The sequence below is a fragment of the Sminthopsis crassicaudata genome, chromosome 2, assembly GCF_048593235.1.
Source record: "Sminthopsis crassicaudata isolate SCR6 chromosome 2, ASM4859323v1, whole genome shotgun sequence".
Classification (NCBI taxonomy): Eukaryota; Metazoa; Chordata; class Mammalia; order Dasyuromorphia; family Dasyuridae; genus Sminthopsis; species Sminthopsis crassicaudata.
In genome coordinates, this window is record NC_133618.1 from 589265260 (window position 1) to 589282013 (window position 16754).

General features: G+C 40.0%; 1 protein-coding gene across 23 annotated transcripts in view; it reads left to right on the top strand.

Moving 5' to 3' along the window:
* The window catches only part of TCF7L2 (transcription factor 7 like 2), a 226281-nt gene that overhangs the window by 195767 nt on the left and 13760 nt on the right, over window positions 1–16754 (top strand). For 10 of the 23 annotated variants that reach the window (XM_074295629.1, XM_074295634.1, XM_074295641.1 and 7 more), the window contains 6 exons: window positions 2101–2233; window positions 4963–5065; window positions 7834–7920; window positions 12687–12812; window positions 13393–13552; window positions 13920–14027. In XM_074295629.1, the coding sequence (XP_074151730.1) occupies window positions 2101–2233; window positions 4963–5065; window positions 7834–7920; window positions 12687–12812; window positions 13393–13552; window positions 13920–14027 (717 nt within the window). Of the gene's footprint in view, window positions 1–2100; window positions 2234–4962; window positions 5066–7833; window positions 7921–12671; window positions 12813–13392; window positions 13553–13919; window positions 14028–16754 lie in introns of all 23 variants that reach the window. The other 13 variants (XM_074295626.1, XM_074295627.1, XM_074295633.1 and 10 more) reach the window with 3 other exon arrangements.

Consider the following 16754-nt stretch of genomic DNA (forward strand, 5'->3'; position numbering starts at 1 on the left):
TTGCCCAAGGACAGAGAATTCCTTTTGCTTATTTGTTTTTCCTCCTTTCTCTCTCTTCCCAATGACTTGTAATCTATAATCCCCATAGTGCCTAGCAATTCAATTCAATTAAAAACAATTTTTTTCTAAGCATTTCCTATGCATAATGGCTGTATTAGGTGCTAGGAATAGAAAAATGAGAAACCACAAAATCTGCCTTTAAGAAATTTGTAAATACAATATTTGATGAGATGTAAATATCTGTGAGACATATTAGAGTAAAGCTAAGTGCTCACTGTGTACATTGTAGGCAATAAGTGATTTTGACTTAAGCTTGTTGTAATAATCAGATAGTGCCCCCACCCTTACAAATATATTCTTCTGTGCAATGTAATGGCTCATGAGATTTTGCTTATTCTACAAAATCGTGACGTTTAATTAATTCCTCATACTCTGCTTTGTTGGATTTGGCCTAGTAAGACCAAACAGCCAACATGTTTTCTATCTGTTATTTCTTTTCTATGACTTGCTTTAAATCATCCTTCCTCAAAACAAAAATAATAACAAATAACAAGCCCATCATCCTATTTGGAGTCTCTCTTAAAATGTCAACTCCAAAGAAGAACCTGTAATCATAATGCAAATCTTTTCTAAAGGCCTGAGTCTTCAGAAAGGTCATTATTCTAGGCTGTAGAGGCATTTATTTTAAATAGATTTCTTCTTTTCCGGTTTTTCTATAACATTTCATGTGTACATCTTTCTTTCCTGATTCATATTCCAAAAGTTTGGGAACTTTAAAGTTTCTAGCTGGCCCAAACACTATTACAGCAGTTGAGAAATGGTTTATCCAGGCTTGTTTGTGGCTCCCCCTCACCTATTGCAGGGGGGGAGAGCCCCCAAAGTAGGGCATTAATGAACACCCTTGCCACTTCCATGGTGCTGGTGGGCAGTCCTGCAACTCCACCTCCCTTCTCTTTGCATGCAATTCTTTTTCCTTGATGTTAATGCGAGTTGTTCCTTACTAAAAGTAATAAAAGAAAATGAAGACACATTCTAAAATGAAACTTGACTCTAATCCATTCATCATCTAATACCAGCCTCTTTATCTTCGCTGGTACCTAATCTGGTTAAATGTCCCTGTTGTAGGATTTTAGTGGAAATCCTCTACTGGGAATAGGGTTTTTTGCAATTGGATTACTCTCTGTAAATGGCCCAGTAGTTCGCTAGTTTCAGCTTAATTTTTTCTTTGTGATCTTGCCTAGGCTAAGTTATCATGAAACCCTGTATTATTGCGGGAGGAGGGGGAAGTAGAGCTTAAGAATAATTTTATGGGAGCTAGCTATAGAAATGAGAAAATCTTGGACCCCCTCCCAAAAAAACCCCCCAACAATTTTCCTCCTCTCCCTCTACCAATCATTAAAATGCCTATTCCTTGTTTTCCAGAACTGCCTTTTTAAAATGCATACCTTTTATTAGCACAATTCATCATCATCCAGTTAACTTATTAGTGCTCTCTGATGAATTCCTAATGAGCCTGGGCTGCTGTAATATGCATAAAATATGCAGGTGATTGCCTTGCAGTTTAGCAGTCCCCAGTAAAGTTCAGACTTGGAGTAGTGAGCAAGCAGGGCTTTTCCATCCGTGATGTTTGTAAATGGCTACAGAATATGGGAAAGATTCAGGGCTGACGGGTGGGACAGGAGACATGAGACCCCAGTCAGTCTCCTGAAAGTGAAGGCCCCCTTCTTCTCCTTTCCCTTCCCCCTCCCCCTTTCACCCCTGCCAGCCTTTATCATCGAGAAAAGCTCTTGCTCTCACATCCTGCAACATCCTGGGTTGGAGAGATTAAAGTCAGCTACTTCCCAGCTTTTGTACCCACAGGATAAAGTGCCAATGGATAGGATTTATGATGGGAAGAGGTGGGTGGAGATTCAAAATTCAGACCCAACAGAGAAGCAAAAACGGAACTGTGACAATCTATAAAAGATGGCTGACATCTTCTTTTCCAGGAGTTGGGGAGACAGTAGGTGACCAGGCAGTTGGGTTGTCCTGCTGACTTTGAAGCTGATGGGATGCTGCTGTTAATAATGTGTCTCTCTCTTCTTGTCTTTCCATTTTCAGTCTAACAAAGTGCCCGTTGTGCAGCACCCTCACCATGTACACCCTCTTACGCCGCTTATCACATACAGCAATGAGCACTTCACCCCAGGAAACCCACCTCCACACTTACCAGCCGACGTAGATCCCAAAACAGGTAGGCCTCGGGTGGACAGCGGGGCCCCAAAAGGGAAGGGCCCAGAGGGAGGCCTGCTATCTCCAACTCTGTGGGAAAGAGGAGAAAAGAAATTGTTGGGTAAAAACCACCTCAGACGCATCTGGGCCTAAGGATGTGAAATGGGGCCAGCACTTGGGAGTGAGGATGGCTTAGTTCTCACCCTTGCCACTGCAGGATTGAAAGAACGCCCTTCAGAGATCTCAGTTCTACCTTTATTTATCCAAAGATTGTGAATTTTTTGGTTTATTTGCTTTTTGGTTTGATAGAAGTAGATGCTTTCATTGTGCTGTTATTCCTTGCAAGGCTGACCCTAAGTCCTTTGCGAGTTTAGGATATTGTGAAGTGACTGTTTTGGCCACTAGAGCCAAGCGTTATCCTCCCCAAGGGTTCAGTTTGGCAATCCTGCCCTCCAGGTGGCTGCCATAACTCTACTGCTTAGCCATCAAAACAGACACGGAGAAAGTTACCACAGAGTAACCTGCTGCCACATCTTTCTGGCCTCTCGGGACTGTAGGACTCCAAGGTAGCCTATTCCAATGTTAGTGAGAGTAATCCCAGCACCTCCATCATTCCCTGCTAAGCCAGCAGGAGGTCCTCTGATTCCTCAGGCAGCTAGGGTACCACAGTTACTTAGACATTCTATGGGGGGTTTTAGTCTCTGAGTTGCCAAGTTGTAGAATGCCTTTAATGGTGTGATTGTGTTCTTTTTCCTTCTTAGTACCATAGTTCACTGTTGTTTCTCATTTTATTAAAAAAAAAATAAACAACAACAAAAAAAACACACCAAAATTTCCTTCTTGCCATGTATTCTTCCTTTCCATTGGAATAAAATATAGAAGATAATGTCCCAGAGCTACTCATTCAAGCAGTGGACCAGGTGGATGAGAGAATTCGAATTTGCCAGCTTCGTGACTCCCCATCCTGGGCCATGTTCTCAAAAAAGTATAAGATGCCTTCTTGTGCTGCAGTAACTGTATCTCATTCCATGGGCATCTTTCATTCCTTCTGTGTGGATGACAAAAAGACTGGGATGATGCTCTGGGCTTACTTCTTTGCATTGAAATGTCTAAGTTATTTGGTTGCTAACCTTTATTGTAAATAAATAAATAATGCAGCAAGAGAGGCTTTGGGGAGGGAAGTTTACATCCATAATTTCTCTTTCAGTCTTGCATAAAACACTAGCTCACTTCTTTTTTATTCTTCTGGTTAGTTAATTAGAAGGTTAAATTTAAAATGGTGATTACATGTCATTTTGTCAGAGGAATTGTTTGGGACGGGGCTGACGTAGGCAGCCTATTTACACTACTGTTACCAACTACCCCTGAATGAAGCCACACATTAGCTGGTTTTCACCAGCCTCCGACCACTGGGCCTCCTTTTTAATTGCATTGGAACGCAGGCTGCACATGGCTGAAAGAACCTGGCTTGCTGTCCCTGGGCACTGCAAGTGAATGGCAGAGTCAGCCCCTCATTTAAATAATGGTAGTACAGGGAATAGCTTTTAAATGGTTATCGTAAAACATATGATTAACGGCTGTAGAGTGTTTACTTTTCCTCTGTGAACATTCTTTCAAGTGTGCAAATGGCTCGCTGTATAGTTAAAGCCCAGTTAATCTGTTTGGTTTTTGTAATGGAGAGAAAGCAGTGTCCGCGTGAAAATGTCACACAGGGAGATTTAATTTAGAGATTAAAAGCTTCCTGAGTGAATTAAAAAAAGAAATAGTTTACAGCCAAGAATATGCTACTCCTTCACTTTCATGCTCGCCTTTAAAATTCTCCTGTTATTGTTCATTAGTTTAACTACCTTTTCTCCCCATCCTTTCCTGTTACTATTATCAACTTCGGTGCTTTCCAATAGATTTAGAGACACCATCATATTTGCTTCAACAGAGCTCTGGAAAGTTCTTTGCCCAGTTTTTTGAGACTTTGCCCAATTTGTATTTTGTAATGAACCTTGTGGATGGTGCTATACCTATTCAGGACATAGGTTTTTAACTAAGACACACAATAAACTTTTCAGCAAATTAAGTGCAAACCTCAATATATTTTCCATTTAGTCTTCAATTTTCCTTTGGTTTTGATCCCAAGTGCCTACTGATATTTAATATTTTCAAATGTATTCCATTAAATTGGAGTGCATTAAAACTTTTGTATCAACAAATAGCTTTAAAACACCCTTCTTGAGAAAAGTGAGGTTATTCAGACAGTGGGAAGAATTAAAAAGCTAACTGCTAGAAAATTTATGTGAAATAGGACCCTAAAACTAGAGTTAGAAGGGATTTGAGAAGCTATCTAGTCCAAACTCCACATTGTAGAGACAAGAAAATTGAGATCCATGGAAATTGTGACACACCAGAGTTACCCAGTACATTAGGCCAGATTTGAACCCAGTGTTCTTTCCATGACACCAAACTACCTCCCTCCACTGTTTCAATCAGTAGCTATAAAAGTAAAGGTTATGTAGCTTTACTAAAGAGGACACAAATTGAAAAACAAAATTGACATTGAAATTAAAACAAACCAAAATTCATCAGGTTAGAAGGAAGCAGCTATGAGGACTATAGGAGATTATTTTTCCTCCTTTGCCTTCTCTTCCCCTTTCTCTTTCCTCTTCCTCATTCTTTCTTCATTTCAATCCCTTTTCCTTCCCCTTGCTTCTATAATATGATTTATGATTTTTGTCTCTCTCAATTTCTTTCTCTCTCTAGGAATTCCACGACCTCCACATCCTCCGGATATATCTCCTTATTACCCACTATCGCCTGGCACTGTAGGACAAATCCCCCATCCGCTAGGATGGTTAGTACCACAGTAAGGAGTTCCATTTTTTTATTTCCATTTCTTTTCTTTTAATGGGTATAATTTATTATTCTTAAATAAGAAAGGGGAGGAGAAAATATGGGAAAGAATTGGGAGGAAAGTATGAATTCGTAGAAAGGGATAAAATTTGAGAATGGTTCTTGATTCTTGGCCATGGAAGAGCACCCATACACCTGGTGAAGAAATATTCCATGTCTCATTGAAATTTGTGCATGTTGGGTGATTTAATCTACTATGAGGTCAAGCTGAAGCACTAATTCCAGTGGCTTTTAGTACCTGGAGAGCCTCTCTTGCTCGCTCATTACTCTTTCTCCATTGACAAATTGTATCTTGAGTCAAATATTCTCTCAAGCTCTTCATTAATAAAAACAATAATAATAGTCAATATTTATTTAGTGCCTCCCAAGTGCCAAGTACTGCATTTAATGCTTTACAAATGTGATCCCACTTGATCCTCTTGATACTATGAAGTAGGTGCTATTATTATCCCTATTTTAGAGTTGGGAAAACTGAGGCTAACAGAGGGTTCAGTGATTTGCTCAGTGTTACATATCTAGCAAGTATCTGAATCTAGATTTGAACTCGGACCTTTCTGATTCCAGGAGCAGCACTCTATTCACCGTGCACTTAGCTGCTTACCCCAACTGATGCTAATTACTTTGGAGAGTTATCATTTCAAATGGGGGGAAAATTATGCGGACCAGGAAATTCTGCCTCTTAGGAAACAAAATGCTGGTGAAGGGAGTTCTACCAGGGAGAGATTTCACATGAACCCATGAGTGTCACTAAGGACTTACTGAGCATGTATTCTCTAATGTCAAAAAACCAAAAGACCATGTGAGCTCAATCCATACCAAGCAGCCCCCCCCTTCCTATTCTTCTATTTAAAAATAATTGGTTTTACATAGCATTTTAAGGCTCATGCACCATTTTATGTACATTGTCTCACTTCATCCTCCTAATGATCCTAGGAGGTAGGAATTATGTGTTTGTTTTGTTTTTTCCCCAGTGGGGGAAAGCAATGAAATCTGGATCTGTGATTTCCTCTAGACTTCGCTGCTGTTAGCAGTGTACAATGTAGACTGAGAACTCATCTGCAGTTGATAGAGCTATATAGCATTGCCTAGAGTACTTGCCGAGAGGTGAGATCATCATCCCCATCAAGTAGCACTTATTCAGTGCCAGCTGTGTGCCAGGCACCATGCTAAGGCATTAAGGATTCGAAGTAACACAAAAATAACTTGCCTGTTCATGCTAATAAAATGAGTCAGATGCAGCCTACTTTTAGATGCGGGAGCTCTCTCTATTATCACACTAACTCTCAATATAATCACACTACAGGTGCTTTTGTCCCTCCTGGGAACAAGTGTCCCATAGTGAAGAGAAAACTGTGGTTGCCAGTCTGGTCTCTGACACATGCTGGCTGTGTGACCCTGAACAGATCACTGGGGGTTTTCTTGATAGAGATGCTGCCTTGTTTTGCCATTTCCTTGTACAGCTTATTTGACAGATGAGGAAACTGAGGCTGAGGGTGAAGTGACACACTAATGAGAATCAGGTCTTCCTGCTTGCTGCTCTAATCAATAAGCCCTGAACAAATCACTTAACTCCTTGGTTTTCTGTGGCCCTGAGCAGGTGCTAGTTTGCATAGGTAAAATGCTTTCCTCACTGGAGTCTTCTTTTTTGCCAGTAGAATCATAGAACCATTCTAGTTGGGGTCAGGAGGGAGGACTCTCCCTCTATTCCCGAAAAAGAAATTGGACTTTACAGAGTTAAAGGATTTGCCATTAGTCCTGCTGCTAGTAGCTTTTAGAGTCAGGACTTGAATCTCAGTCTCTTCCAAATTCAGAGCTCTTTTTATTACTCCAAATGTTTTATGATCCACTAACAAGTTCTGAATATTAAGGCCAGTGATAATTGTACTCTCTCCATTGCCCTTTTGGGAGACCAAGAGGGAAAAGTATGATTAGCAGTTGACCCATTTATTCTTAAAAAGGGGTTGGCCAGTCCTAGCAGATGATCCTGGCATCTCTGTCTCCCCGTGCTCAGCTGATAGAGAGATGTTTGAAGGCTAGATAAAAAGGAATAGCCAACTCAGACAAACCTCCATCAGAAAAAGTTGTGGGTCTTTCATGAGGAAGCTATTTTGCGTGTTGCTGTATTTTTTAATTATTGTAATGAGGTGTGATTGTCTATTGGTTACCCACAATTCTTCTTGGGGACTCTCCCCCCCGGTAACTCTTGTCAACACTTGTTAATTTGACAAAAGGCTACAAATTAAGCTCTGTTAATTTAATGTTTTCTCACCGAGATCTAAATACCGAAAGAGGCCCAAAGCGCAACTGAAGTCCTTTGATTCACTGTACTTTATTTTGGTATAAATTTACATTCATTATTGTTTTCCTTTGGATGTGTAGCCCTCAATTAGTGTGATGGCTCCATTAAAGCAAGTGAGACTTCGCCTTTAATTATTACAACAAAACACCTAGTTTCAGCTTGGGGAGAGGGTCTCTATTGACATAAGCAGAGGTTATAAAATTTAATTAGCCATTCCTATCAGATTTATGGCATTCAAATTGTTTTGTGGTTCTTCCCTTTGATCCTTGCTGTACAATCCCCAAGATTTTTGTTCTGATCAAATGAGAATAAAGCTTACTGTGCAGAGAGAAGTTTTCCTTCCCCCCTTTTCCTTCTTCCTCTACTCCCCCCCTAATTTTTTCCTTTTTCTCACTTTTTTTCTCCCCCTTTCCTCTTTCTAGGCAAGGTCAACCAGTTTACCCAATCACAACAGGAGGATTCAGGCATCCCTATCCAACAGCTCTGACTGTCAATGCTTCCATGTCAAGGTGAGTTCAGATAATCAGAGTGCTGATATTCAGAGCATTGTGGGCCTTCTCAGAATATTCTCTAGTATCCCATGTCATCTAGGAAGGGATGCTCAATATACATCTGAAAACAGTTAATAGTTAATTGTGCAACCTAGGTTAATGTAGAAACATTCTCAGGCCAATAATGGCAATATTAAGATTGCATTGAACTCTCATTGTGGGATCTTGTCTATCGGTGTTTAATCTTTCCATCTTGTTGATATCATATCTGTGATTTATTTATCTAAGGCAACTAATTGAGCACTGTAGAAAATGACATTAAAGGAACAGGAAGGAGAGTCTTGACTTACCAGCTTTTTTAGAATGTCTTCTGTATAGCTTTGGATTATTTGAGAAAGGAAAGGGTGGGGGTGGTTTTATTGTTGTGCAAGCAGTATTCCCGCAAAGGTTATTAGGCTTTTTTCAAAGCTCAGAATCCAGAGAATCTACATTAAAGGCCTGCCTGCTCCTCTAAAGTTTTGAAAGAAGATTTCACTATGTATCTACATGTGAATATATATGAGTACTCTATATTTGTTTTTTCTTTCCCATATTCCCCCTATCTTAGCTCCAATTAATTCTAGCTAATTTTCCAGTCGTTGCTAGTTTATTTACAAACTGGTTGGCAGTACTATGTTTAAGTAATCACTAATTACTCCTAATGATAGTTTTATTTTCTGTTCATCTGATTTTCAGTCAAGTTAATTAAATCGGTGGAGGTTTAGACTTTCCTGATGGGCTGAAACAGCTAATCCATTTTGATGATGGCACATAATTAAGTTAGCATGCATTACATGGCAGGGATACTGTCCCCCTGTCTCTCCTCCAAGCTCTATAGCTAGCACATGAAATTGGAGGACAGAGGAAGGTTTGGAGGGAGAAAAGGAACGTTTGCCTCAGTTATAGAAAAGTGGTGGGTGTTGGTGGTCTGAGAGTATAATGTGACAGTCCCTTGAACTGAACTATGTACAATTAATTAAAAGTCAAAGTTTTATATGTCCCAAATCATCATGTTTCACCATCTCAATTTGTATAGGAGTAAGCAAACAAGTGAACACACATGTACACATATCTGAAAGGAAGCGATGAATAAAGTTTTCTTTAAATGGCGCCCAAAAAGGCATGTGATCCCTTATAAAGTTCAAATAAATAGGAAAAGACAAAAGAGGGAAACTTTCTCTGAAAAAGTGGGTGATCCCAGGATCCCAGTTCCCTCTCCTGTATTTTATTTTTGATGGTCAGAAAGATGTTGTTGTTGTTGTTGTTGTTGTTGTTGTTGTTGTTGTTGTTGTTGTGGAAAGCCTAATGTGCCTCACTACTTACAGAATGTGGATTGAGGTTGAGTTTATTGGTTGAATTATTCTTTATGGGATTAGTCTAAAATTTCCTGTGGGGGGGTAAGGTGGGGAATGGGGGGAAGAGATAGAAAGAAGGGTTAGGGGAAAAATGGGGAGGGGGGGAGAAAGTCTATTCCCCAGGTAGGCCTTATGAAAGGTACCTAGTTAAAAAGAGTATACAGCAAATTAAATACATTATTGTCGTAATGGGCCGACAGAAGTACAGGTCTATTATACTTATGGCAGTTATAGGAAATGTAGGCAGCGTGCCCTGTTCCCGAATACCCTTTGATATTCATTCCATTCAGCAGCGGGGCCAGGACTTCTCAGAATTAAGTGATGGGTCATTATACTTTAAACACCACGGAGAAGCCTAGATTGGCAATTAAACAGCACTTGCTGACACTCACTTGTGCCACCCTGTGACCCCCTTTAGATTGAGATGTTGGAGCTCGGGGCCCTCAGCCTGCTAAATTGGTGCAAGGCGCTACTCCTGACGAGAGCTGGCTCTGAAATCTGCCGGCTTCAAAGGGAGCAAGATCATGTATAAACCATAATGTGGGTGCACCGTGGCTCAAAAAAAATAAGGCAGGAAGAGATGAAATGTTACAAGTGCAAGGGGGGGAATGAGAGAATAATGACAAATCTAATGCAACTCAAAGCAGGATTGTTGCACAGGAAAATGCATCCTACTGCTTGTGCATAAAATCAAGGCAGGCAGATGACATCCAGTTAACAGAAACATGTCAACAGTGAAGCAAAGTGAGACTGAGTAAGAGGGAAGCCCCTGAGACAGCCAGAAACAAAAATTAGTTGTCCTTAACAAGTTAAGGCTCATCATTATATTCTGGCTTGGAGCCATAAAAGCAGACAGGGGTATATAATGAGCTACTTAGAATTTTTAGGGTGTTTATTGCATTTCATGAAATAGTTGTCTGCAGAAGAGTTTCTTAAGCAAAGGTGTGCATTCTCTCATTCGCCCTCCTTTGGCCCCCTCTGTCCCTGTCTCCTCCTCTCTTTTACACACACTTGAGTAGGTGTAGATGGATGTGGATTTTTAAGTATTTATTCTTCAATGGTGCCCAGAACCTCCTTCCTTCTTCTCTAACCTCCCCTTGAAATGTGATCAGCCCTTGTGGCCTTTTCCTGTTACCCATATTTCTTCTTTCATTTCTTTGCATACCTGTTCCTATTCACACTTACCTAATGCAAGAAAGGGAAAGGGTGTCTTTACGTCATACCTTAATCTCTGATGTTGACAGCAAAGGCAACCCCTCTGCCCAGGCATTTTCCCGGCACCCGTATTCTTATTTCCATTATCCCTAAGGCCCTGAAGTGGTGAAGTGGAATAGGGTGAGGGAGGCCACAGGGCTTTTGAGACTTTAAATCTCTTTGATGGTATCCAGTGGTTATGGTTATTTCTAAGTGAAAGATCACATTGAGTTACAATCTAATCAGTCATTTTTGAATTTTGACATGTCCCCTAAGAGTTCAAGTTTTTTCTTTTCTTTTTTTTTTTAAAACCTCCCATACTTCTGAAATTTTCTTATGCAAAAGCCATCTCATCATCAGTTAAGTATCAGTTTAAAGATATGGCTTAAGAATCCAGGAAGGAAGACTGATATTTAGAACTTGGAAATCAGAAGGCCAGACTCTTGTTGTTGTTGTTTTAAATCTCCTTGATATTATGCTATTTAAAATTATTGTATAACCCCTGTGCATTTAAAAATGGTACTTCATTTTTTATTCTCAAAATTAAAGTATGTTATACTAATTTAATTAAATGGAAAATTTTTGTCATGATACATGATCTAAAGAACATTTTAAAATTATCATCAAAATAAAATTTCATACTTACTAGTGATACTAATTCCCTACCTTTGTCTAGAATAGATTCTCTAAATCAGAAACTTATTACCTAGGAGAATTGAGCAGACTTTTTCCTCTTGTCAATGTGGTTTATATACTTCAGTAGAAACTTTTTGGTTTATTTTATTTAAATGAATTCAATGGGTGACTTGGACCTGGAGAGAGAAAAAGAAATGTTTTCTTTTACCTAAACTCCCTTTTAGATACTTATTTGTAGAAATTAATGAGTTTTGGTAGGATCCTTTTTTATCTTTTGAGACTATACCATTTTTGCCCTCCTAGCCCTACTTTTTGTCCCCTTTATCCTTTTGAAAAGTTATTTAAAATATTCACTCTTCCAAGCTCGATATAGATTGTACTATAGCCTATTAGCCTATATAGATTTTGATAGTCTGCTCTGATTTTATCTTCCCTAGTTTAGTATGTTCAAACTTTATAAACTAATTTTTGAAATCAGAAAATTGTCTTTAAATTTTGCCTTTAGTATGTACTTAATAATGTTCATTGAATTTAATTGGGTCCCCATAGCCCAGTTTATCTTTCTGTTAAATTGTATTGGGACACAGCAGTTTGGTGCCTGACTACTTAAAATAAATTTTCCAAGAATAAAGAATGAGAGAATAGAAATTAAAGTTAGACCCAAGTCATTTGAATTGGTCACATTTTTCCTTGGTTACTATGAGATGTCTGAAGACACAGTTGTTAATCATTTTGAAGACCTCTTTATGTGTATGTAATGTATATATTTTTAAATAGAATAGATTTAGGAAGTATGCAGATTTAAATGTAACGCTTCATTCATGTACCATTTATGTATGCTAAGTGTTATAATTTCTCAACAGCTTTATCATTTTTTTTATCTTTATCATCTTAAGATTTTTTAAAAATGTGGACAAAGGATCATTATGTGAACCAACGAGAACTGTTTCTTCTCCTTTCTCAACTTTCCTCCCGCCCTCCCACTCCCTACTAACCCTGCCAAAATAGTAAAGTACAACAGTTCAGCAAGAACAAAAAGAAATTATTTTGCTCCATCAACAGAATAAGGCCTAATGAGCTATGAACAGCATTGTCAAAAATGTGTGTAAATTCCAGCAGCGTTAATATTTTATTTAGCTGTCAATATACAACAAAAGATTTCATCCTTAATTCCAGAACTGATTAGGACTGTGAAATTGGCTTTTTAGTTGCCACTAATAATAAGAAAGTGGACGTGTTGTTTCCGGCAGGTAGCTTATATCCTAGTTTTCCGCCCAAGTACATCAGTTGAATTTGTCTTTTGTTAAAGATGTTAAAAATCATAATGCCTCGTGTCAGTAGCAATAATGAAGGGGAAGATTGGCTTTAATGACATTATGAGAATCATTATGTTTAATTTATCGCTAATTAATGCTGACAGGTTTCATATGCTTTGGGTAGCTTTCATGTGCTTATTACATGCTTTTTTTTTTTTTTTTTTTTTTTTAAATCTGTGTGTACATATCCCTCCTCATTCATTCATTTTTATTCTGACGATTTACACAGCTTTTTGTCTTCTAGGTTTCCTCCTCATATGGTCCCACCACATCATACTTTACACACAACTGGAATTCCTCATCCAGCCATAGTCACACCAACAGTCAAACAGGAATCTTCCCAGAGTGATGTTGCCTCACTCCATAGCTCGTAAGTGTTTTCTTTTTAATTGGTTTCTTTACCAATGTGCCCAATCATACAGATTATTCCTGGTTGTTTTTTCAGAGTGGGTTTCAGAGTGTTAAATACCCATCCTTTGGAAGCTCTGCATGGTTTATTTATTTATTTTCATGTGATAAGGCCATCTCATTGTGTCTGCTTTTCATGCATGTGGACGGACCAAGATGGACCACTTCCTTGTTCCTTAATGTGTTAATTGGACATTTGGGGTTTTATTCTGATGGAGTGAAGAAGGTAGCTTGCTGGGAAATATGCAGAGTAAATGCATGTGCATTTCCCTTGAGGCTTTAGGGAAACTTTTCATATTTAGGAAACTTTGAGATATGATTACCCCCCCAAAAAATTTTTTTTCTCACCCTTTGGGCTGTTTGAATAGTTTTAAGCAAAATTCATTGTTGGCTCCTTTGTTTTGTTTTGTGTTGTTTTCCTTGAGTCTCGTGGAATTAGTTATAAGGGAATTGGTGGAAATAGAAGAATGGGCCAAGGGGAGCCAGGCTAAGAGTCATTACCAGGGTATGTGTTTGTGTTTGTCTGTTCTTTAAACATACAGGAAACATCAGGACTCCAAAAAAGAAGAAGAAAAGAAAAAACCCCACATAAAGAAACCTCTTAATGCATTCATGTTGTATATGAAGGAAATGAGAGCAAAAGTTGTAGCAGAATGTACATTGAAAGAAAGTGCAGCCATCAACCAGATCCTTGGTCGAAGGGTAGGTGATGAATGGTATCCCTAGGATGGGGGGTGGGGGGGAAGGAGACCTAAAGAAGGGGGAGAGGGAGGGGTGGAGGGATCTGGACAAACGGCTTTTCCTCACAAGTCTTGGTGGGTGGAGAAGGAGGCTGTAATTCAGCATTTTATTACACTTGGACCACCTATTGCAATCCCCTCTCCCCTTCCTCCTCCCCAAAATGATCCAAGTGACAGACTGACTCTGATCTGCCTGTCCTGCCCCAGCCCGGTCCTTTGGCTGCTGGGGAGGAGGGAGGGTCTCTCCTGTGGAGCAGCTCCGTGGTGACGTTGTGATTTCTCTTTGTCTCTCCCCACCCCCTCGGCCCCCAACCCCTGCCCCGCTGCAGTGGCACGCGTTATCCAGAGAAGAACAAGCCAAGTACTACGAGCTCGCCAGGAAGGAGCGACAGCTTCACATGCAGCTTTATCCAGGCTGGTCCGCTCGGGATAACTATGTAGGTGGCTATGTAGGTGGCTATTTTTTTTAGTAGTAGAGTTTGTAGAGAGGCCCCTGTGCTGCAAAATTTAAATTCCATTTGTTTATCCAAGCACACTCCAGACTCAACCACCAGTTACTTGGTTTGCTCATGAAGGGATCTTGTAGGGTCAACCTGGTCATCATTGGGAAGGTTTTGGCCTTTATCTTTAAATGGGAACGAGGATTTGGCTCAATGGCTCATACTCTGTGGGTCAGATGGGCACAGGGACGGGGAGAGACAGATCAGTCACGTGGGAGGAAACATCTTCCTGTCCATCTTGTTTGATTGACTTAGTATGAGACCCTTGTGGAATAGCCCGTAGGAACAATCTTGTCTGTTGAGTTCTCAGTTTCATGAGAAGGGACGGAAGAGACTTAACTACTCCCAGCCCCAGTCCATCCTTTTCAAGGGAAGAGTCAAGAGAACTTCTGGATTCGCATGGTGGGAAATGAAAGGATGCTTATTTCTGTTTTCAAAGATAAAATGAAGATGTGGTTCTACTTAAGTTCTTCTCCCCTGAGGTAGACTAAATGATTACACACTCTGGGCTGCACGTATGTTCCTATGTTACCAGGGATGTGGCCCATTTTCAGGACAGATTTTCTGTTATGTTTCTGTCACCAACTGTTTTAAATTTTTTTTCCCAAGGAATATCAATAATCTGTGAAGCTTTTTTTCATTTTGCTTTCCACTTTTGTACCCCTTATGAAAGTCACTTCTCTTGGGTTGGACTCATCAGGACTGCATTTTACTCCTATATTAACTTAAGTTCTTGAATCCATAATATTAATTACTGAGACTTCTTTGAATTTAAAATATTTTCTTTTTTCCTTCTTTTTTTGACACAATTTTGTGTTGAGTTTTGGCCTTCTTTGGATGACTTATCATCTACTGGTTATTCAAGATTCCTTTTGCTCTTATGATTGATTTCCCCTTCTCTCTTATTTTTGCCATGGTTAATGGCCTTACTATCTGCCCCAGTGCTGATATGCATCTCTTAGTGATCCAATTTAGACTCTTGTCATTCATTGGCTATGACCTGTAGTGGGCTATTTGTGCTTGGCTGGACCTCAGTTTACTCCTTTTTCAAACAACAGAGTTCGATTCTGGAGTTTTACTCAGTGCCAGTGTCCTCTCTCCTTTCTATCTTATGTAGATGTGACTATATGAAAACTGAAGGTTGTCTTCTAGATTCTGAGAAACAACTAGGCTTCATAATTGGGGAAAAACAATATCAATATTAATAATAATGAATGTGTTAGGTTTTTTCTGAAGCATATGAAAATTGAATGTTAATTTATCCACTGATAAATTGATACTGTTTTTATGACATTGATATTATAATTATGTTGGAAATAGTTAACAAACGGGGGTATGTCCAAAATGATTTTGCTATTCCTTATTATAGAAAATAAAATAAAGAAAAGGTCATTCTAGCAAAATATATTAAATAGAGACTTTTGAAACCAATTTTACAGAAAAAGCCCTTAGACTCTCCTTCTCATCCTGACTTTGTCACTAAGACTTTAGGAAAGGCACTCAACCATTCTGGGCTTCAGTTTTCTCCTCTGTACAATTTGTGGGGGGCTGGGGGAGTGGGAGGGATTTGGACCAGATGCTTCCCTAAGCCCCCTTCTCTGTTTAAAGTTTGTTACATTCAGTTGAGATAACAGAATTGAAATGACTTCCCACCGGGTAAGACAGTAAGACCTTCCTTTGGCAGCTTAGAAATGCCTTTGCGCACTTCCTCTCCCCCTCCCCATCTCCCCTAGCTCCTCTTCCTCCCTCCCATGCCCTCTCCTCTGTAAGCATGCGGTAACTTGGGTCTGGTCACCCATCTCCCCATTGTAGCCTGCCCACTCGGTGCACTCTCAGTGAAGCTTTTGAGACCATGGGGTTGAGTAGCTGTTAGCACGAGTCCCCAGTCTGAATTCCTCCTGAGAGTTGAAACAGGAATTAGTGTGAGGACCTGAACGAAAGCTTTAAAAGAAGTTTCAAGAAATGTGTGTCACTGACAGATGGGCATGTGCAGTGTCTTAAATGTTGGGGACCTTTACATTTGTCCCCAGCATGTGTGCACTGTCAAACCCTTTCTTCTGGAGCTGAAAGGAAGAGGATGAGAAGCTAATGCTTCCTCACAAGCTTGATGTGCTCTCCCCACCTGACCCTGAGGTAGAGCCTTCCAGCAGCAGGAGAGCTCCAGAGCCTTGGATCACACAACCATAGCACTGGCGGGGCGGCTGCCCTTCACCCCCTCCCCGCACTCCCACCCCACCTCTTGTCAAGAGCTCTTGGAGTTGACTTCATGTCTCCTGCCTCCTACAGACACCTGTTCTTTGAGCAATCTAGAATGGAGCCATGGGAAGAATCTAAGCCCGGGTTGTGCATGGCTCGCCCCTCTGATGGCAGGCGATAGTGAATCACAGAGTCAGCCCTTCGAGGCCAGGAGAAAGTCAGCTCTCCTCCTTTGCTCTTCAGTTAGCTCAACTGTAAATTAGGAGGCTCGAACTAGATGCTCTCCAAGTTCTAATAGTCCAAGACCCTGGGAATCATTTGCATGTGATTTTCCTTGCCCACCTCTTGATTATGTCTGAGAAATCGGGAGCTTGTTTTCTGGATGGGGTTGATTCAGTAAAGACTTAGAGTGATATCAGTTCAGTTTTGCTATACTACTATGAGCTGTTAAAAAACCAGATAAATGTA